This window comes from Rhinoderma darwinii, chromosome 1 (genome assembly GCF_050947455.1).
Source record: "Rhinoderma darwinii isolate aRhiDar2 chromosome 1, aRhiDar2.hap1, whole genome shotgun sequence".
Lineage (NCBI taxonomy): Eukaryota > Metazoa > Chordata > Amphibia > Anura > Rhinodermatidae > Rhinoderma > Rhinoderma darwinii.
In genome coordinates this window covers 364,108,970-364,133,375 of record NC_134687.1, presented here as the reverse complement: position 1 = coordinate 364,133,375, position 24,406 = coordinate 364,108,970, and the positions used below count along the sequence as shown (strand labels likewise).

The following is a 24,406-nucleotide window of genomic DNA, read 5'->3' as shown; positions in this document are numbered from 1 at the left end:
ATTTGCGCTAAAGCAACGTCTTATTGAAGAAAAAGGACTGTTTTATTTTCACTGCCTAATTCTAATAAATTCTATGAAACATCTGTGGGGTCAAAATGCTCACTACACCCCTAGATGCATTCCTCAAGAGGTGTAGTTTCCTAAATGGAGTCCCTTTTTGGGCGTTTTCATTGTTTTGTCCCCTCAGGGGCTTTGCAAATGTGACATGGCCGCCGCAAACCATTCCTGCTAAATGTGATCTCAAAAAGTCAAATAGTGCTCTTTCCCTTCTAAGCCCTGCCGTGTGTCCAAACAGCCGTTTATTACCACATGTGGGGTATTGTTTTACTCGGGAGAAATTGCTTTACAAATTTTATGGTGATTTTTCTCCTTTAGTCCTTGTGGAAATGAAAAAAAATTAGCTAAACCTACATTTTATTTGAAAAAATGTAGATTTTCATTTTCACAGCCTACTTGCAAAAATTTCTGCAAAAAACCTGTGGGGTCAAAATGCTCACTATACCCCTAGATAATTTCCTCAAGGGGTATAGTTTCCAAAATGGGGTCACTTGTTTGGGGTTTTCACTGTTTTGTCCCCTCAGGGGATTTGTAAATGTGACGTGGCCTCCGCAAACCATTCCTGCTAAATGTGAACTCCAAAAGCCAAATAGCGCTCTTTCCCTTCTCAGCCACGCCGTGTCTCCAAACAACCGTTTATTACCACATGTGGGGCATTGTTTTACTCGGGAGAAATTGCTTTACAAATTTTGCGGTGCTTTTTCTCCTTTAGTCCTTGTGGAAATGAGAAAAAAAATCGCTAAACCTACATTTTCTTTGAAGAAATGTTGATTTTAATTTTCACGGCCTACTTCCAATAATTTCTGTAAAAAACCTGTGCGGTCAAAATGCTCACTACACCCCTAGATAATTTCCTTGAGGTGTCTAGTTTCCCAGATGGGGTCACTTTTGGGGGATTTTGACTGTTTTGGCACCGCAAGAGCCCTTCAAACCTGACATGGTGCCTAAAATATATTCTAACAAAAATAAGGCCCCAAAATCCACTAGGTGCTCCTTTGCTTCTGAGGCCGGTGCTTCAGTCCAGTAGCACGCTACGGCCACATGTGGGATATTTCCTAAAACTGCAGAAACTGGGAAACAAATATTGAGTTGCATTTCTCTGGTAAAACCTTCTGTGTTATAAAAAAAATTGTATTAAAAATGTATTTCTGCAGAAAAATATGAAATTTGTAAATTTCACCTCTACTTTGCTTTAATTCCTGTGAAATGTTTAAAGGGTTAAGACATTTTCTAAATGCTGTTTTGAATACTTTGAGGGGTGAAGTTTTTAAAATGGGGTGACTTTTTTGGGGTTTCTAATATATAAGGCCCTCAAAACCACTTCACAACTGAACTGGCCCCTGTAAAAATAGCCTTTTGAAATTTTCTTGAAAATGTGAGAAATTGGTGCTAAAGTTCTAAGTCTTGTGAGGTCATAGAAAAATAAAAGGATGTTTAAAAAACGATGCCAATCTAAAGTAGACATATGGGTGATGTTAATTAGCAAAAATTTTGTGTGGTATAACTGCCTGTCTTACAAGCAGATACATTTAAATTGAGAAAAATGCTAATTTTTGCAATTTTTCGCTAATTTTTGGTGTTTTTCACAATTAAATACTGAACATATCAAGCAAATTTTGCCAGTAACATAAAGTCCAATGTGTCACGAGAAAACAATCTCAGAATCGCTTGGATAGGTGAAAGCATTCCGGAGTTATTACCACATAAAGTGACACATGTCAGATTTGAAAAATGAGGCTCTGTCAGGAAGGTCAAAAGTGGCTAAAGAGGGAAGGGGTTAACATGGCTTTTATGTGATTTGTATTGTTTTTTTATTATTTGTGTCTGCTTTTAATGTATACCAATAAAATTTACATAATTGTTACTCTATATGGGTTTAGCACACATTTCCTATATAGGTGCTATATTTGATCTATGTGCATGGTTTTAGGTCCGAGATATACGAACAGATCCTTTGGTAGGATCAGTGTTTTGCATCGGTGAGGATACTGAGGATATTGTGACTATTTTTATACTTCAGACATTAAAGAAAAAGTTACAAACCCTGCTGTCAATCCAAGTGCAGTTAAGCTGAAAAACGTGCCATAATACTTTAGAAACTCCCGCGTCCAGGCAATCTGCATGGCCATCTGCTTCTCTCGCATCTGATTCTGCATCATGATCTGCCTCTCTAACTACAAATGCAAAAACAAGACAAACTCAGTTATAGGAGACTAAATGTAATTATTCTAGCTTTATAAAGAAATAATTGTTTCACTATTACCCACATTTGGTGATCAGTACTCAATTTGATTTCTTCCATCTAGGTGTGGTGCCCATAAACTCATTTTGTCAATGTAAAGCTATTGAGCAGCTGTGCATAACAATATCGACAATAGTAATCATTTTAATATGATGTTTATGTTGGATTTCTTACCACATTTTAATCACTGTCTTATTGTGTAAGGTAGAAGTTAAAAAAACATATACCTCACATTTCTCCAGGGGCTTGTATTATCAGTATACAGCATGTATACACAAACAACGTCACGTGGTATCTCATTTACATATTGGAGTTGTGCTACTTAGCCACAACTCTTATTGAAGCATGTATTTGGTAGTGGAGTTTCTTCGGATGGTGGCTTCGGTAAATGATGAGATGGGTGAACTTGCAAAATCAAATATAAAAAGGAACAGCAACAAATAAAACTCTTCTCCAAATTTATTCTGAAAATTCTGTCACAGGGTTTGGCCTGGTAACGCCTGTGAAACAAAATATAGTACTTTAGTTACCCTTCTTCCTCGCTCTGTGAGCCATGGGAGGAAGCCATGGTAATGGTGTAGGATATGTGCTTGTATGTGGGTTTTTTTTTGCATAGGATTTCATTTTGCTGTGATATGTACAGGTATATTACACTTTGAAATTGTATATAGTTTTACTTTGGATAACACAGAGAATCCATGACAGTCTTCAATCCCTCCTATACTGGACCTCACTAAAAAGGATCTTTGTACAGATTTCTGCAGTTGAAATCAAATGGTATGAAAAGTTTGATAATAAAGATCTATTAAGGGCCCTTTTACACAGGCCATTGATCGCTCAAATGAGCGTTTATATGAACTCATGCTCCCGATCATTGCCCTGTGTAAACAAGAAAACGATCAGCCGATGTATGAGCAAACGCTCGTTCATTGGCTGATCGTATCGTTTATGCAGCAAGAAATAACGGGCTTAGGTGACATGTGCAGTCCTGATGACAGCAGTGTTTAAAAGCTAAACCTTTGAATTTTGTTTTTTATTCTTCATTTGCTTCCTAAGTGCAAAATTAGACAACTTTCTAAATAGTTTTAATTAAATATCTCTTACCATTTGGCTTCTGTAGAGTCTGTGTAACTTTTGTAGGCATCTGGCCTGCAAATTCTAGCTCAAATCCGTCAGTTCACTGTTCCTGACGACTGATTCAATTGCTCTCCTCCCTCTCTTTTCTAGATAAAGCAGGAGGAGCGGGGGGGGGGGGGGGGGGAATTGTATACAGCAGGTCATGGTATTCAGAAAGCATTTTGATAGTGTAGTTGGGGGGGAGAACACAAAGGCTAACAACTTGTGTGCTCTGTCCTCCCTGAACACTTGGAAGCTTTTCCCCACATTGATCTGCGTTGTACTACCCCCGCTCTCTGCTGCTATCTCTAAGGCCGATTCACACGGCCATGTTCGGTCCAGGAGATACAGATCGTATGTTGTCAGTATTTGCTGGACTGAACACAGTTCAGGAAGCTGGGCTCCGCGCCCCCAACGGGAATACGGTCTTGTACTGTAATCAACTTTTCGATACGGGACAGTATTCCCACAGAGAGGCAGGGACTCCTAGCATCATAGACCACTATGATGCTAGGATCCCGGCTCCCTGAACGGTGTTTGGTCCAGGAAATACTGACGACATACGGTCCGTATATCATGGACCAAACAGGGCCATGTGAATCCGGCCATACACTGAGAAAAGGGAGGGTGAAGAGCAGTTGAGTCGGCCATCAGGAGCAGTGGACTGACAGTTTAGAGTTAGAATTTGCTGGAGACTAGCTTTTTACAAGAGTTATACAGTTCTACAGCAGTCGAAACCTAGGACATTTTTAATGAAGACTATCTAGAAAGTTGCCCAATTTTGCATTTAGGAAGCAAAAGAACAATAAAAAAAAAAAAAATTCATTTCAAAGGTGTACATAGCCTTTAAAGCAACTGACCAATAATTATGGAACTCTAAATACTAGGGGGCTTAAAAAAACAACAAAAAAAACTCCTCTGACTGCTCTTCCAGCTCCCTCCTTCAGAATGGAGTAGGTAGGCAGGAGCTAGTGAGTCGCCAGACAGTCACTTTAAAGAGGCTTTGTCACCAGATTATCAAATCCCTATCTCCTATTGAATCTGATGGGCGCTGCAATGTAGATAAAAGCAAAGTTTTGTTTTTTTTAAAACGATCATTTTTGCCCAAGTTATGAGCAATTTTATATTTATGCAAATGACATTTTCAATGGACAACTGGGCGTATTTTCTCGTTTTACCAACTGGGCGTTTATTGTGTTTTTACCAACTGGGCGTGTGTTGTGTTTTTACCAACTGGGCAGATATTGTGTTTTTACCAACTGGGCGTGTATTGTGTTTTTACCAACTGGGCGTTGTGAATAGAAGTGTATGACACTGACAAATCAGCGTCATGCACTTCTCATCGCTCCCACCAAGCTTCTTTCACTGCAGACACACAGCGTGACGTCACCCACAGGTCCTTCAACCTTGGCGTCGGACAGAGAAGAAAGATGGGCTCCAGCCGTCTGAGAAGGTAATATGCTCGTCTCTAGGGAGTTTACTATGCTTACCTGCACACGGTGATGCTGCTGCAGATTCAACTGTACCCTCTGACGCCTGGAGCCGATGTGTCTTCTCTCTTCCGACGCCAAGGTTGAAGGACCTGTGGGTAACCTCATTGTTCCCAGCCAGCTTCTGTCACTGCAGACACACAGCGTGATGTAACCCACAGGTCCTTCAGGGTGGGAGCGATGAGAAGTGCATGACGCTGATTTGTCAGCGTCATACACTTCTATTCACAATGCCCAGTTGGTAAAAACACAATACGCGCCCAGTTGGTAAAAACACAATACACGCCCAGTTGGTAAAACGAGAAAACACGCCCAGTTGTCCATTGAAAAGCTCATTTGCATAAATATAAAATTGCCCATAACTTGGGCAAAAATCATCGTTTTAAAAAAAAAAACACAAAAAAAAAACACAAAAAAAAAACGTTGCTGTTATCTACATTGCAGCGCCGATCAGATTCAATAGGAGATAGGGATTTGATAATCTGGTGACAGAGCCTCTTTGATGTATGCAGTTGCAGAATACCAGAAAACTGGGTCTACTGCTCCTATGCAGATCTATGGGTCTCCATTGTTACAGACTTCATACAAACCCTGTGTGTAGTCTGATTCTGCAGTGACATTTTACTCCATTCCGTCTGCCCTTTGCAAAAGATAGTAGAAGTTGGACAGAGGGAGTAAGGCCTAATTCACACGACCGGGCTCCTAGCATCATAGTTATGTATGACTGTAATGATGGGGGTAGGGAAACAGACAAGTGAGCCCTAATCTACCCGCCACTCAGTCCCTGCCTACTTGCAACGACCCGCCCTAGGCGACGGGGTACAACTGGGCGACGGTCCCTACGCTCAGTAAGTGCACGACAGACAAACAGACAAGGGTACACAGAAGCCAAGGGAAATGGGGCAGTTGCCCACGGCAACAAGAGTGGTGAACGAGCAGAGTCAAACCAGGAGTGTACGAGGTACCGAACGCAGAGCAGGAGAGTAGTGAACAAGCCGAGTCAAACCAGGAGTGTACGAGGTACCAAACGCAGAGCAGGAGAGTAGTCAGTAAGCCAGGGTCAGTATGAAGCAGGGTCAAATAGTTCAGAAGCTGCAGCAGGGCCAGGAAACCAAACGAGAAGAATCACAAGCAAGGAGGAACAGGAAAGGCAGGTATAAATAGACAGAGGGCGGGAGCTAGCTCCGTCTGGCCAGGCTGTGATAGGCTCTCCCACTCCTAAGCCTGCCATCCTGAGTGGTGGAAGATGGAGTCAGTCTCACAGACATAGAAGCAGGTGCAGACTGATTACCTATGGGCGTTGACACCGAAGCTGTGCCTGGCAGATCCTTTACAATGACGCTGTGAGTCACTGCCTCCGAGTGTCACGTTCTGAAACCATGTTTCAGTACGGGACAGTATTCCCGTGGGAAGGCAGGGACACCAAGCGTCATACATAACTATGATGCTAGGAGCCTGGCTCCCTGAACTGTGGTTGGTTCGGAAAATGCGGCCGACAGGTGGTCCATTTATCATGGACCCAACACTGCCGTGTGAATAAGGTCTAAAGTAACAAAGGACTTGCAGATCAGACTACACACAGGACTTGTTTGTGGTCTGTAACTAGAGACACATAGGTCAGTACAGGAACTGCATACACTAAATGGTGGAATATTTTTAAATCAACATAATTTTAAAAAGTCACTTTATTTTTTATGCTTTGGAGAAAAAAAAATGCTTGCAAAGCTGGACATAGCCATTTTATCAGTCATACTTCTTAAAATAAAACGGTCACCAGGTTTATGCTGCCCTATCAAAGAGCAGTATAATGTAGTGATAGAAACCCGGATTCCATCACTGTATTACTTAAATGATCAGTAGTTTTTATAAAATTCACTTTCTCCTGCAGCCCATATTCATGAGCTGCAGCTAGCCCTACTCTCCTGTCGATGATTGACAGCTTTCTTCCCATACTGTGCATAGGGATAAAATTGCCAATCAGCAGGGCTAGCCACAGCTCATGAATATGGAGTACTATATAGAGTGCGCTATGTAGTCCTCGATATTCATGAGGTGCGACTAGGACCCAGCTACTAGCCGCTAGCCCATTGCGGATTTGCAGCTTTATCCCTACCCACATCCCTCCATCCATTAGACGTTTGGTAGGGTATATAGGGACAGCTTCCCCAACCCTACTTACAAGTCCAGTAATTCTCTGTACAGTTGCCAATAACTGAATGAGATGCGGACAGGGTATTGCAGTATTGATGTGCCGGCTCTACAGCTATGTTATGATTGCACGGCATACTGCAGGAATTTTAGTATACTGTCCCATGATATTGTGAGACGCATTTATTTGTTCGACGTGGTTTTTGAATATATATTTTAAAAGCGGATAATTAAAAGTTGTTTTTTATTACCGAGAACACCATTTTCTGTGAATCGACGTTGAAATTATTGGTGTAAAATATTGCGCCTTCATTGGGCAATTGCTGTGCATTTCTTTTTGGGAATTAAACCTTCTATACGATACATGCAGATCAGTAAACGGTGTATTTGCATAAAATAAATCACATTGCATGTGAAAGAAATAGTACCAGTAAATCTTTACACAGGATCAGACCAATAAGATGTATGATAATCCTGGCCTCATTACCAAGCATCATAAGTGTTAATAATAGATCTTCAGAGGATGTGCAAAAATTAAAGCACTCCCAAGGTGGCAAACACAAAGTATAACCGATAAATCAAAACTGTTTTCCCCGCTTCAAAGAACATTCAGAAGAAACAATCAAGTGGAAAAAGTATTAACGAGTTTCTTCACAATGTAGTCAATTTCCATGAGTAATCCACAAGGATCAACGAAATACAATTTTATAATATTTTATTAAACTGAATTTAGAGAACAGAAATTAAGTCAATAAAAAAACTGGGACTAGAGGAACACATAATAACCGCATAAGGTATAACCATTAGTGCATTTAATTCTTACTTGACAATTCAGATCCAAATATAGTTCAGATGCCAATGGTCACAGCAGGTCCTTTATTAAAATTAACAAAGCGGAACTAAAAACAAGTCTAGTATGTTGTAATCCAAAAACTTTAAGAAGCAGTTTATTCTAGAAAATGTACGTTTCCAAAGGTTACTGCTTAATAAACTCCCACAGAGTTATAAAAAAAAAAAAAGAGTGACTAAAGGACGAGGACTTTATTTGTTATATGAAGAAGAATATCTGATTATTTTTTTAGCAGGTAAAGGGGACTATTCCATCAATAGCTGTAACATTAAGCAAAATGGTCCCAAAGTTTACCAACGCTTTAACTTTATAGAGACTTTATCTTATCCGAAAACCCCCCTAAACGACAATAATTAGTAAACAACTTAAAAGATGCCAATTCCGAATCTGCAATTTTTATCTTTTTACGGACTTGCATTGCCCTGCTGTAAGCCTGCTGCATGCAGATGCATAGAGAGGACTACTAAGTTCGGCGTTATAATGGAGAGGACTACTAGGACTCGTCAGCATGCAGCGCATAGCTCAAAACAGATTTGTAATCCACATCTTTTAAGCTATTTACGGATTACTGTAGTTTAGGGGGGGGGGGTTTGGAGGTGACATTCTCTTTAAATAAATGTTTATTTCATCTAATCAATCGATCTTGACAGTATGTATTAAAGAGGCTCTGTCACCACATTAGAAGTGCCCTATCTCTTACATAATGTGATCGGCGCTGTAATGTAGGGAACAGCAGTGGTTTTCATTTAGAAAAACTATCTATTTTCACCAAGTTATGAGCGATTTTATCTTTACGCTAATTACTTTCTTAATGCCCAACTGGGCGTGTTTTTACTTTTGACCAAGTGGACGTTGTACAGAGAAATGTATGACGCTGACCAATCAGTGTCATACACTTCTCTCCATTCATGTAATCAGCACATAGTGATTCTGCGTTGTTCACTATGTGCTGTCACATACACACACATTAACTTTACTGAAGTGTCTTGACAGTGAATAGACATTGCTTCCAGCCAGGACACGATGTCTATTCACAATCCCGACACTTTGGTAACGTTTGTGTGGGACTTACAGCACAGCAAGTGTAATCTCGCTGTAAGCGGTCATTTATATTTGTCATATATTTACTCTTGAGAGGGCACATAGAATACCCTTTAAGAAACCCGAACTGGTCTCGAGCCATAGACCGATCTTGGCTAGAATTCTACTTTCCTTAGATGGAGACTTAATATTGGCTCATAACAGAATCTCTGCACCGGGAGTGTATAATGGCACTCAAATCCGACTGTTTCCTGATATTTCTCATGAAACACAGAGAGAGGGGCAAAAATTTAACGATGTAAAATTTCGCTTACAGAAAGCCAACTTTAAGTATCTACAATCAAGAAACATTATTTTTTGCCTTGGCAATATCAGCATCGGAATGGCTGGACTCTAAGGGTCGTTAGGCACAAAACATGGTTGTTGTTTTTTTCCTCTTTGTAACTATACAGGTATTTTTTGAAGGGGGCGCCACGCTTTGAGGAGGAATTTTCTGACTTGTGATTCAACTCAGGAGGTTATGCGGAGGAGGGGGTAGGCCAGGGGTCGGTTATTGGGGGGTTTGGGTAAGTGGGGACTTGTGGAGGGTGACGAGGCGGGGGTCACTGAAGAGAGATTGTTTTTTTCTTTTCTTTCACCCATTTTTACTTTGAGACATGGCTCAAGATTTAAAATTTATATAGTGGAATGTTAGAGCTATTCAGAATGGCCTAAAACGTATTGGAATATTCAATCTACTTAAAAAATTTGGACCATCGGTATACTGCTTGCATGAGACACATTTGCAGGTTGATAAAATATATCAATTGGAAAAAAGATGGATTAATAGGGGATTTAAGTTATTCCCGGGGAGTTTGTATCCTAATTCATAACGCAATTGATAGTAAAATAATAGCCGGTTCTATTGACAAGGAAGGAAGATATAGATTCCTGGATATTATACTTAATGGCTATAGACTTGTGTTAGCCAATGTTTATATCCCTCCACCTTATTCACCCGAAGTCTTATTTAAATTATTTGACTTCACAAAAAATAGAGCTAATATACCACTGTTGGTTCTAGGAGACTTTAAATCAGGTGTTAGACCTTGAGCGAAATCGTTTTGGTAAAAAAAACAAAAAAAAAACCAAACAACTATGGTATCTAATTATGTGTCTCATTTAGCTAGACTAATGGAGGATTTGGGTTGGGCAGATCTATGGAGAATGAAATTTCCTAATAAAGTGTCTTTTTAATGTTTCTCAAAGTCTCATGGTATGTTATCTAGAATCGATTTGGCTTTGGTTAACGATTTATTTAGATCAATATCATATAAGATCAAATATGAAGCTAGAGGAATCTCTGACTAGTCCCCCTTATTGGCTCTTATAACATCAGAAGAGACAAAAATCCCAAGATATAGAATAAATTTATATTTATTGGACCCATGTAATAAGTATAATCTAATAGAGACCGAATTGAAATCCTTTCTCCAGATTAATGTAAATAGCACAAGTAACCTTTGTGTATGGGACTCACTTAAAGCTTTCTTGAGGGGGGTTACTGATAAAAAGAAATTAGTACCTACAAAAAACTTCAGAATTGCGGCCCCATGCACACGACCGTGTTTTTGCGGCCGCAATTCCCCCGAAAATCCACGGGAGAATTGCGGCCCCATTCTTTTCTATGGGGCCGTGCACACGACCGTAGTTTTTGCGGTCCGTGCACGGCCCGGGAGCCCGGACCGCAGAAAGAACGGGCATGTCTTATTACGGCCCGGTTCTGCGGTCCGGGCTCATTGAAAACAATGGCCGCGGCCATGTGCATGTCCCGCGATTTTCAGGCGGCCTGCGGCTGACAGTCCACTGACAGTCCGCAGCCGGCCGACCCGAAAATCACGGCCGTGCACACGGATACGGTCGTGTGCATGAGGCCTAAGGAGGAAAACCAGTTAAGAGTCAGTGTTGGAGATGGAAAAAGCATGGCTTGACATCGCCAGTGAGGTTTTTAAAACTGCTTGGGAAAATGCGACAAACAAATATTGGAATCACGTAGAAAAACAAGCTCTACGTCATACCCTCTCCAGTAGAAAAAATAAATACTTCCAAGGGGGTAAACCTAATAATCTACTCTCTAGAATTCTTGATAATAAAAACAGGAAATCATGTATTGATATTATCATGCAGCACAAGGATAGGTTTGTCCGGGACCAAAAATCCATTAGAGAGGTTTTAAAAAATTACTTTGCACAATTGTATAGTAAGAAGGGAGGTGTAGATATTAAGGCTGCATGATTATACGTAGGAAATGTATCCCCACCAAAAATTACTATAGAAGCAAGGGATGTACTAGATGCCCCACTAACTTTGGATGAAATTAAACTGGCAATTCAGATACTGCCCAGCCATAAAGCACCTGGATCTCACGGTATTCCACCCGAGGTTTATCTAAGGTACCAAGAAAACTTTCTTCCATTTATGCTACAGGTTTTTAATGATTCACAGAAACGGGGTATTCTACCTAAATCCCAAGATAAAGCGATTATTAGTTTGATCTTGAAACAGGAAAAGGATCCGTCATTAGTTGAGCCTCTTTACTAAATGCTGATTGTAAAATTCTGGCAAAAATTCTTGCTATAAGACTTGAGAGCTTTATAAGACAAATAGTGGATGTAGATCAAATGGGATTTATGCCACAGGGTTCGACTAAGTATAACCTAAAAAAATGCCTTTACTGCTATCAAGATTGGCTTAATGGATAAGAAGGGAAAAGCTCTTGTGGCCTTAGACGCTACAAAGGCTTTTGGATGCATGAACTGGTCATTCCTTTTTTTTGGAGATGAAGGCCTTTGGTTTTGGGGATAATTTTCTATAGAATGGGTTAAACTATTATACTCCAAGCCAAAAACTTAAGTCCTGGTGAATAATCACCCTATGGACAGTTTTGGCATTGAGCGGGGTATGAGACAGGAGTGCCCTCTATCGCCGCTTCTTTTTGCTATTTTTATCAAGCCTCTGGCTATTGCAGTCAGAGGTGATGATAGAATAACTGGATTTGGTCCGGATGGTAGCAAGAACAAAATATCTTCGTATGCAGATATTATGCTTTTTCTGGATAACGTACCTACTTCTTACTCAGTTATCATTTAGATAATAAACAAATTTGGTGGGTTCTCTGGTTTGACAATAAATTGGGGCAAGTCTTATCTGCGATCACTAGATAACACAATCAATAAGGTTGACAGTGGGGCTGGAAGTATTACCCACTCTAATCCTTTAAAATATCTGGGCATTGTTATTTCTGGAACTTAACCTGTCCCCTACCCTGTTATGGGTACGGGCTAGGTTGAGGAAGTGGAGAAAGATTCTATTTTTCCCTGTTGGATCAGATTGCATTAATTAAAATGATTATTTTGCCTAAAATACTTTATAGTCTTATTAAATGTCCTGTAATGATCCCAAAAGCATGGTTTTGGTTACTTGAGTCCATGATATTGGATTTCTTATGATAATATGGATACATTTAAATATCTCCAACTTTATCATCCATTACGTGCAGAGGCGTTTGTGGATAATTGGACATTTTCTTATTTTTTGGAAAACACAAAAACTAGGAACGGGTGTTTAGGGAAAATTTATAAAAAAACAAAAACTTAGGACTGTCACCTTAAACAGTGACCTGTTCAAGAATAAGGCCTCATTCACACGGCAGGGTTTCCCGTCCGGGTGCCGGCCGTTCATAAATCGGCCGGCACCCGGCTGCATTAGGAATAATAGACCCCTAATGGGGCTATTCACACGACCGATTTTTTGACGGCCGGGAAAACCGCCCGTCAAAAAATAGGACATGCTCTATTTTCGCCCGGGTACCCGGCCGCCCGGCTCCCATAGAAGTCTATGGGGCCGGGTAATACCCGGCCATCACCGGGATGTGTCCCGAGTGACGGCCGGGTTTTCCGGCTCTTGCGCTCTATCTCCTCCTTCTCACAGCGCAGAGTGCATGTGAGGAGGAGGAGTTGATGCCATTCTGACGAATGGCATCGCTGTACACGGTGTGGCAGGGCCGGGGTGTACAGCAGGTGGAAGGGAGCGCTGCGCTGGCTCCCTTCTCCTGCTTGTTTTAAAAGCGCCCTGGCCCGGCGACACCTTTGATGGCGCCGCTAGTAGCAGCAGCAGCTGCGGCTGCTACTACTGTAGCGACGCCACTATAGCAGAGCGGGGAGGTATCTCCCCGCTCTGCTATGTGCTAGCCGCACTTTAGCTCCTTGAAGGAGCGGAATCCCCGTGTGTTCGGGGATTCCGCTCCTGGACAGAGCGCTTGATGTCTCTGTCCATATCTGGGCAGTGACATCAGGGGAAACTCCTGAAGCGGAATCCCCGAACACATGGGGATTCCCCTTCAGGAGTTGCCGCTGATGTCACTGTCCGGATCTGCCCGGCCCGGCACGGATGCATAACTTTATGCAAACCGGCCGGGCAGAATGGCCGATTTTACCGGCCGGCACTCGGGCTCGGACCCGACCCGGTCGTGTGAATCCCGCCTAAAAAGTTCAAATGGGATGAAATTTTGACTATTCTAGCTATTTCTAGGCTAAGCTCTTCATATAATTTGGTACAATATAAAATATTACACAGGATATATTATACGCCTAACTTTCTGTATAAAATCGGTAAAGATGACTCCTCAACATGTCCTAAATGTGGAGAACAAGATGCAGGTCTAGTTCACCTCTTGTGGCGCAGCCCAAAACTGTTCAGTTTTTGGCAAAAAGTTATAGAACATATAGATTCGATTTACGATCTTCCTGTGCAATTGTGTGTTGGGCCTGTGGGAATCTTCTCCGGGCACATGGCAGACCACTATGTTTATCAACTCTTTATTATATATCGCAAAATACTGCAATGCCAAAAATCGGTTGGCCAAAAATTCTCCAATAGAATCAACATGGAAGAAATTAGTTTATGAGATGATCTCTTTTGAAACATGTGGCTTCATGAGGAATCTTGGTAGGGAAATAATGTATCTCTAGGAGTGTTGGGAAAACTAAAATGTTAACGTTTTCTTTTTCGCCTCTTTTTTCTCCCTCTATTTTCCATCTCGTCACCCTCGTTTGGGGGGTTAAAGCATATATAACTAGAATTTTATATCTTATTGTTTCCTCTATAGATAATGTATGAAAATCAGTTTGGTATTAGCGATTTTGCACATATATTAGATATTATGTATCTTTATCTCTAAGTTTCTGCGCTTATAGCAGACATTGTTTGAAACATATTGTATAATGTGGATTTGTATCTATGAAAATAAAATAAATCAATAAATAAGGTATATGAAAAATGATTTCTTTTAAGTAGACAATTGCTACAAGTGCCTGCACAAATACCCACATAACAGCATTCCAGTCATAAACGCCTATGTCTTTCGGTCACAGGTGCCCCATAAATTGCCAAATATCCATAACGTGCCCAAACAGTGTACTGTGACACTGGTCGGAATAGCCGCTGCACTTTTCCACGGTGCAAAAACAAATGCCCTCAAATGTCAAGTAAGAAATGTTGTAAAGAAGAGTGGGCCAAAATTGAGAGACTGATAAATATCCTACAGAAAAAGTTTACTTCAAGTTATTGTTTATAAAGGTTTATACACGTCACTGGATTATAGGGTGTACTTATTTTTCCCCACCTGGTAACTAAATGTCGGTTTACCTTTTAGAAAAAATTACTGAATATTGAAATCTATTGTGTTTTTTTGTTGTCACTACAGATCATTTATAGAAGTTGGTCAGGACCCCACAACAGTTATGTAGGCCCAGATAAATATATACAGAATTATTCGAAATGGGATCTACACTAGACCGTTAAAGGGGTATTCCTATCATAGACACTTATGGCATACCCACAGGATGTGCACACTTGCTTGGCGGTTTCTGTAATGGTCCATTCACATGTTGCAATTAAACTGCGATTGAATCGCATTGAAAAAAATGCATTTGGTGCATTTTTCGATGCGGTTGCATTTTTTTACTGCAACAAAATAAAAAATAAAAACCAAACCACGGTAAAACACATGCAGTTTTTGCATGTGTTTTTTTCAATGCGTTTTTAACCGCATCTCAACTAGAACCTGTGAATCGACCCAGCACACTTCTGTAATGCAGCGTGTCAATTTATTTTGAGTTGGTCTCAGAACTGTATATGACTAGCTTATAATAAAAAAAAACAAAAAACATTCACCCGCATAAAAATGTATAAACCACACCTAAAAACGCTTTAAAAAAAGCAATATTAAGTGCTGATTTTACCTGTGGAATTTACTGCATTTATCGGTGGTTTTGATCTGGATTTTTCACATCAAATTTTGCAACGTGTGCTTCAGAGCTCATTCAGACAAATTATTTTTACGTCCAGATGCTGTCTGAGTGTAAACTGACTGTACACTGACCCATTATAGTTAATGGGCCAATTCTGACCAGAGTTTTTCTTCATGACCATCCGTCCGTGATGAAAAAAAAACACAGCATTTTTGTCAGTTTTTCATGCAGGTATAGCCCATAGAAGTCAATGGGTTTGAATAAAAAAACCGAAGCCACGTGAATGCTATCCATTCCGTTCTTCACCAATAGTTGCCTGGAGATACTTGAAAAGTGAAACCTGGATGTAGAGCCATAGCAGTGTGAACATGATCAGAAGCCAAAATATGCAATAAGCAATAGAAAATTGTGTCTCTGTCACCATCCTTTGGTGTTTTCAGTGGATTAGGAAAAGTGAGGACATTCTTCAGGTTTTTTTCATGGACTTGAAAAACGGATGGCACACAGATGCCATCTGGATGTCAAAAACTTAAGGCAATGGCAAAAAAAAAACCGAATGCAATCTGACCCCTGGATGAGCGCTGAGACGATGTGTTGGAGGCGCTGCGGCCACAAGTGTAAACACTGCGTGACCTTGCAATTGAAGCTGAGATCACGCTGTGCAGAAAAAGAGGAAAGCTGTATGACACGGATTGGACAGCGTCATACAGACAACACCAACACGGCCCACAGAGAAAGAACAGTATTAACGCCCCTTTGGCTAGTATTGCCTCATTTGCATATTTAGAAAAAAGTTCATAACTTTTAAAATAATAAACGCTTTGAGACAGAATTTTCACTAGCATTATCAGTGTGACAGCGCCTATTAGATTAGGAGATTGGGCTTTACTAAGATAGTGATAGACCCTCGTTAAGTAGTTCAGGCACACTAAAACCACACTACCGGCATTTATAAAAATGGCAATAATTCACTGCATGATGAAATACACTATAAAAAAGAAGCGAACGCTACTGTTGTTCCATTTTGTTTGCTAGAACTACAGGATTAACCTATTTACACAAGTGGGGAGCAGGTGGAGCAGCAGACACCTAATAAGTCAGATCTACAAACCAGCTCAATAATTTTTATGTGACACCAGTGTGTGGGAGTTAAACATGAAAATGCATTGCTATTTAAAAGGTAAATTGGACAATTAGAGTCTAATGCGAGTATATATATATATATATATATATATATATATATATATTACACATACGAACGGGTTAAAATTACACCAAACCTGTTGGTACTCCCCAATAAAAGATCAGTATTGGTCTGCTTGTTAAAAAGCCATTGCTTCTTTTGATACCACCTTCTTTTTTGCCGAAATTCATTTGTAATAAAAAAAAATCTGTAACACAGAACGTTTTACCAGAGAAACACAACTCAATATTTATTGCCCAGATTCTGCAGATTTTAGAAATACCCCAAATGTGGCCCTAGTGCCCTAATGGACTGAAGCACCGGCCTCAGAAGCAAAGGAGCAGCTAGTGGATTTTGGGGCCTCCTTTTTTTAGGAATATATTTTAGGCACCATGTCAGGTTTGAAGAGGTCTTGTGGTACCTAAACAGTCGAAAACCCCCAAAAGTGACCCCATTTTGGAAACTACACCCTCAAGGCATTTTTCTAGGGGTATAGTTAGCATTTTGACCCCACAGTTTTTTTGCAGAATTTAGTGGAATTAGTCTGTGAAGATGAAAATCACCTATTTTTCTGTGGAAACCTAGAATTTTTTCATTTTTACAAGGAATAAAGGAGAAAAAGCACCCCAACATTTGTAAAGCAATTTCTCCCGATTACGGCAATACCTCATATGTGGTCGTAAACTGATGTTTGGACCCACAGAAGGGCTCAGGAGGGAAGGAGCGCCTTTTGGATTTTGGAGCGCAGATTTTGCTGGATTTGTTTTTAGTGCCATGTCGGGTTTGCAACGCCCCGGAGGGACTAAAACAGTGGAAACCCCCCAAAAGTGACCCCATTTTGGAAACTACGCCCCTCAAGGAATTTTTCTAGGGGTATAGTGAGCATTTTGACCCCACAGGATCTTTTTTAGAGCTAAGGTGACCAAAGAACAACGATTTTGGCACTTTCAATTCTTTATTTCTTACAGCGTTCACCGTGCGCAATAAATTACGTTTTACTTTATTCTGCCGGTCGGTACGATTACGGAGATACCATATGTGTATAGTTTTTTTTTAAAGTTTTGCAGCGTTTGCGCAATAAAATTACGTTTCTATAAAATAATTTATTTTCTGGGACACGCTATTCTGAGCCGTAAGTTTTTTATTTTTTCGTCAAAAAAGCTGTGGGAGGTCTAGTTTTTTGCAGGACGGGTTGTAGTTTTCATTGGTACTATTTTGGGGAAAATGCGACTTTTTGATCACTTTTTATTCTATATCTTGGGAGGGGTGGTGACCAAGAAATAGCGATGCTGACATAGTTTTCCGTTTATTTTGTTTGCGGCGTTCACCGTGCGGAAAAATTAACATTATAGTTTCATAGTTTGGGTCGTTTCGAACACGGTGATACAAAATATGTGTACTTTTTTTTAACGTTTTCATTTTTTCCCTATAATAAATGACTTATTATAGGAAAACAAAAACTTATTTTTACACATTTATAAAACATTTTTATTAACGTTTTACACTTTTTTTGTTTATTAACTTTTCTTTTAATTTTTACACTTTCTTTTATTGACCTGCAGCTCTGATCGCTGCTAGAATGCATTACACTACCTAGGTAGTGTAACGTATTCCAACTGTCAGTGTGACGTCACAATCACTCTGACAGTTGGTCTACGAGGATCAGCAGAGGCTGATCCTCATAGGCTGACATACATGGCAGACCCGGGGGCCGTTGTCTGGCCCCCGGGTGCAATCACAAGCATCAGCAGCCCCCACGATTGAATGGGGGCTGCTGATGTGCTACAAACCCCCTACATGCGGAGATCGCAATCGAGCCTCGCATGTAACGGGTTAATTGCCGAAATCAGCGGCGATGGACCGCTGAGCGGCAACACTGGAGTGTCAGCTGTCGGGGACAGCTGATCTCCAAGTTCCCGATGCACACTGTCGCCGACAGTGTGCATCGGGAACGACACAGTGACTTCCTGTCACTCTGACAGGAAGCCTATCAGGACCAGCCGAAGGTTGGTCCTGATGGGCTTCCTTCCATGGCAGACACGGAAGCCATTGTTTGGCTTCCGTTTGCCATACTAACTATCGGCAAACGCCGCGATTTCGGACCGGGGTCTGCCGATATGTTAGAAACCCCCAAAATTCGGCGATTGCACCCGATCGCCGAATTTAAGGGGTTAATTCGCCGAAACCAGCGGCAAAGGACCGCTGGTCGGCAAGAGTGGAGTGTCAGCTGTCGGCGACAGTGTGCACCGGGAAAAACTCAGTAACCGTACGTCCTTGTGCGCTAAGACACTGGCAGCAGGGACGTACAGTTGCGTCCTGGTGCGGCTAGGGGTTAAACATGCTGTTTGATACCACCGGCTACCCTCCGTTTACCCATAGCCATATATGTTACTGTCGATTTGACATTATTACTGCTGTAAAGATAAAGCGCTTACAAGGGGCTGAATACAGTCCGAGAAGACCTCAGAATGTCATACACGTCTTTTCAGGGCAATATGGGCACTTTCGATTGACAATGAATTTATTCGGACCAAATCGAATCTGACGGGAAGTTTGAAAGAAACTAGTTCTCTAGCCCTCTAGCAGATACAAATGTACAGCATGATTAGAAAGCACTCATTTAAACTTTGTCGAACACTGCGGACCAATTAAAAAGAATAAGGCACGCAACTCTCAGTAATTGATACATCTAGACTGACGGGATCATACAATGTCGTCATAATGAAGCGTGGAAGCAACTAATGCCCGGAAATCTTACCTCAGAGGACCTAATTTGAGCTTTTATTTAGTGTGTCAGTATAAATGATACAAATGTGTGAGGGATGTGCAATGAAACACAGCTGCTTATTCTACCTGTCAAAAGCCGGAGACAAACGCACAGGACCTTTGTGCCCTAATCAATACTGTCAGGAAGCAAATGTTTCATGTTTCCTCTAATAGGAACAAATTCTCATTATTACTTTAGACTCCTTGCTTTGTTTTGTTTTCTTATAGATGTTTTTAATGAAAGTTTAGTCTTGCGCAGAACAAGGTTAAATGAACAACTTCATTCTATTCACACACTGTTGCCCACTTCCTTCAAAATCTACTGAATATCGCCAAAATAACGATATAATTCCACTAACAAAATGGTATTACCCCCAACCACAACAGGTAGATGCCGGTAAGGTTATACTAAAACTTTTGCAAGTTGTGTTCCAAGGACTGAAGTCAGTGGGATATTAATTTATTTGTATTCTACTTAAAATGACAGTCACTTAGTGCAGGAGTGGATCCAAACAGGCAGAGAAGCAGAGATCTTTCAGGTCTTTTTATCGCACTGTGTGAATAAGCCCTTATAGCCTTTTAGTCCTCTATAGAAAATGGAGAATGTAAGTTTTGCCTAGTGAATTACTGGTTGACTCCAAGTTAGAACTTCCAATTAAATCCCATTTAACTCCTTTCTGCACTTGTAAGTCCCGCACAGCGCTGTAAATGTACGATGCGGGAATGTAAAAGGCAATTTATTAAGACTGGCGTTTCATAAGCCAGTCTTAATAAATTGCCTTTTAAATTAACAGGGTTGTCTGGTTTAGAAAACCCATTTTCAAATACCCTAGGCATTCTTACTTAGAAGGGATCCCTCATTCGGTACATCTTCAATTAGTTAGAGTGGAAAGCAAATAAAAAGGGTAACTTGTGATCAGGTTTTTTTGGGACTTTTTCTAACAAAATATATTACTAGAAACAACATTAAATGAAACAAAATCAAGAATAAATAAATGTTATTTAATAATTTATTTAGGGGGAGCACCAAACAGTTAGATTTTAAGGGAGACGGGCGGCAAAATTTATTTTTACAGCGGGTAAAGCAAAGCCTAGCTAAACCTCTGTATAAACAGAACCTTAAAGGGGTTCTCCTGGAATTTTAAATTGAAGGCCTATCCCTAGTCCGACTCCCGCCGATCGACTGAAGGGGCCGCAGCGTTCTTCGCCGCGGCTTCTTCAGTGTTTACCAGGCACAGAGCCATACACATCCGTAGCGGCTGTGCCTGGGATTGCAGCTCAGTCCTATTCACTTGAATGGGACTGGAACTGCAATCCCAGACACAGCCGCTACTGATGTGTACCCACTGTGTCTGTAAACTGTGAAAAGGCTGCAGCGATCACGGCAATCAGCTGATTGGTAGAGGTGCCGGGAGTCTGACCCCCACCGATCTGTTATTGATGACCGATCCAAAGGATACGCCATCAATATAAAATGCCTGGAGAACACCTTTAAATACGAACAGAAGAACTATATAGGATATACTTGATCATGTACTGGAAAATCCACTAGACACAGTAAGATCAATGTGCTCATAGTAAATAGTTTGTCAGCTGCACCTTGTCTAATACAGGTCAATCCAATTTAGCGCAGGCAATCCTATCAGTACCAAAGGGTTTATTGAATTCACCAGCCTAAAGAATCCAATCCATATTAACCTGCATGTGGCTCCTGTTGACCGGAAAATGGGCTGTATATGGCACAGAGCACCAAGGGGTGGAAATTAATGGAGGTTTTTTTCTTCTTTTTTTTTTAGTATCTGTATAGAGAATTGGTAATAAAGAAACGCTGGTGCTGTAAAGATTAGTTTCTCCTTTGGAGTGACAGTTGTGAATTTCTTGTACAGCAATTCTTTACTGTACTTCTACTATAGGAATCACCCCTTTAGCAATTTTATAATATACATGCTTAGGTTCACATTTGGTTACCAAAGGGGAACCTACACTTTAACAAAACACAAAAAGCAGTTTTTTCATTATTGTGTATATATGCAGCTATATACACGCTGTAGCCAGTCCACGCTGATCTGCCGCAGCGTTAAAACAGCGGGAGGCTTATACATATACACACACACATAAAGAGGTTGTTTGAGAGCTGCAGATTTGATAGATGCTGATGTAATCCTGTAGTTCACAGGAAGTTTTCCATATGGGGAGACTGACTTCAGGTGGTCAGACTATGATCACATGACACAACTGTCCAAAATGAAAGGGTTCAAAATGTATAGATGCAACGAAGATGGGAGGAAACAAATGACCCTCCAAAAAATCCAGTACTTTAAGACAATACATTAATCAAATTAACAAAGTATTTTAATCAGACACTTTTTTCCATTCTTATTATATTATTTTTATTCAACTTTTGCATTTTTTTTTTTTGTGCAAAAACGCTGCGGCCAGATATTACTTTAAAGTCTATAGTGAAATATAGAAAACACTTCATACACATTGTTTTGGTCTGTGGCGTTTTGGTGGTGTTTTTAGGTTTAGTGTCTTTTTTTTCAAAATGCAGCATGCTCTGCGTATGGAATTTTTTTCTGGTGTTTTTCCAATAGGCTTTTCTAAAGGACTTTAAAAACACCAGAAAAAAACGCATGTTTAATAGGTTTAAAAATAAAAAAAACGCCACCAAATATGTAAATAAGCCATTAGAAAAAAGTATGTTAGATTTAAAAAATGCTGGCATTTTTAGATGAATTTAAAACGCCAGGCCTTAAAGGGGTTTTCCACTTTCTGAAAACTGATGACCTATCCACCGTATATGATCGGTACGTGTCAGACACCCGGACCCCGCACCGATCCGTCACTCCGGCTGCCTCCGGACGATGTTGCCGGAAACAGATAGCTCCGGTCAAAGAATAGCGGCCGAGCTGCAGTATTGCATATCTGCTCCTATTCAAGTGAATAGGAGCAGAGCTGCAGTTCCGCCGAATGGCCAGTATGCAGTGGTCGGAGCCATCTGCTTCTGGCTCAAACGACTGCATCCCGTTCCAAACATCCGATGCACGGAGGCAGCCGGAGTTGCGGATAGGTGCGGGGTCCGGATGTCGGACACGCACCGATCATATACGGATGACCTATCCGGTGGATAGGTCATCAGCTTTCAGAAAGTGGACAACCCCTTTAAGGGTGTTTTGAAACTACATCAAAATGGGGTTGTTTCTGCAGCACGTGCATGGATTTCTGAAAGGAACAGTTGCAGAAATTTCTGCAACAAATCTGCCAAATGTGAATATACACAAATTGCATTTTTTTAAAAGTCTTAAAACGCTGGAAAAAAAAAAGAAAAAAAAAAGGGTTTTCTCACCACAATATTTTATGGAGACCCCTCAACAATCCTCAAAATGGGTCAGTGTTTGTTTAGTGAGTTACAGAGTATTGTCAGTTGGCAATTTCCATAACTCTGTTTCACTTAAGACCATGTTCACATCTGCATCAGATGCTCCATTAGGGTCTCCGTCACAGATTCCCTTATTTTTGTCTGACAAAATAGAGAAGTATGCTGCGCTATTATGTCTGGCTAAATGCCGGAAACCAAGACGATGACCCGACACAACCGATTAAAGTAAAGTTCCGTCGGGCGCCAATGGTTTGTCGTGCAACGGATCCCGAGCTTCTGGCGTTCTCGTTGTTCTGCTCCTATGATGGAGCAGAGCAATGGAAGCCAGAAAACAAATGTGAACAGAGGAAGAAACTGCACAAGCAGGGTCTGCTTGTCTGTCGCGATCAGGACTGCACCTTCTCAGGATCACTGGGGTCCTGGGGCTCCGACCCCTATGGTCAATGTTTTATCACCTATCTAATAACCAATTTAATTTGTGTGCACACGAAGGCCTTATTCACTCGAACGTGTTAAACGTCCGTGTGACGGCCGTTGAAACAACGGCCGTCATGCGGACCTACCTAATTCAATGTGGCCGTCCACACGGCCGTTGTTTCAACTGACCGTGTGAAGGGTCTGTGAGAAAATAGGACATGTCCTATTTTTTCATGCTTCACGCATCCCTCAGCGCAGAGCACAGATGCACCTCGGACGTGAAAAACTGCAGTTTTTCACGTCCAAGATGCGCAACGCCGGTGTGAATCTAGCCTTATCATGTAAACTATACTAAAACAGGAGATTAAACTTTGCAACCTGTAGTAATTCGTAAAAACATTTATAAAAATACGAATATAGACTGTTAAAGATACTTACAATAGAGAAATGTTATACCGAATGGAAAGATATTTTGAAGACTGGACGGTCGAATATCAAATTGAACACAAGTTGACTTAATGCAATGTGACAGATAAAGGCAAAGGAGAAAAGGTCACTAGCTGTAAAAGTAATAGTGCTAATAAATTAGTCAGAGGTAACCCCCGTATGAAAGTTATCACGACTGTAGTTGAACTGATCTTTGGTACAAATACTTTTTTTGTGGATAAAGTCGCATGAAAGTAAAGAAAATATTTTAAAATAAATACTAGTTTTATTTAACTCCAATTCAATGGAGAGTAACCACATATGAGTGGCCACATTTTCATCAACAACAGAAAACGGAACTCTCTTGTCCTTGGGATTGGTTAGGAGTCTCACAAGAGTAAAAAAAATTATTATATATATGTGTGTATACACACACCGTAAGTAAATTAGAAGCTAGATTTGTAACCAGAGTTTGTTAATTATGGATTTATCTTTTTTTTTTTTGAAATATTGGAATGTCTCTATTTTGTTTTGGCAGCCTTCTTTGCAAACGTAAAAACAGGAAGCGCAGTCATTTTTGAAAATAGCTTCTGAGCTACTCATGGTAAACACACTTTGTTATAAATTGAATATGCTGACAAAATGACAGCTAATCATCAGTACCTGAGAAGCTAATTAAAAAATAATAACCAATATGGTTGCTTAAAAAAAGGCGACTTCATCAAAACAGAAAAATGGCAATATCTCTAAGTATAAATAATAAATAAAAGCCCTAAATCCCACAATTGCCAAACTTATCACGAACTATACTTGACGCTAGATTTTAAGTTTAACCCCTTCCCGGAATTTGTCATGAGTTTACGTCATGGAAAGCTAGTGATCCCTGCAAAATGTTGTATACTTACGACAAAAAGATGGCACGGCTCAGAAGCTGAGCTTGCGCCATCAGCCACGGGTGTCAGCTGTAGATCCCCGCGATGCTGCTATGGCAACCAGAGGGC

At 40.6% G+C, this 24,406-nt stretch overlaps 1 protein-coding gene across 2 annotated transcripts in view; it reads right to left on the bottom strand.

The window, feature by feature from the left end:
- PLGRKT (plasminogen receptor with a C-terminal lysine) overlaps positions 1-24,406 on the bottom strand; it is an 83,511-nt gene that overhangs the window by 10,856 nt on the left and 48,249 nt on the right. For both annotated transcript variants that reach the window (XM_075851980.1, XM_075851990.1), the window contains exon 3: positions 2,101-2,231. In XM_075851980.1, coding sequence (XP_075708095.1) covers positions 2,101-2,231 — 131 coding nt within the window. The remainder of the gene's footprint in view (positions 1-2,100; positions 2,232-24,406) is intronic.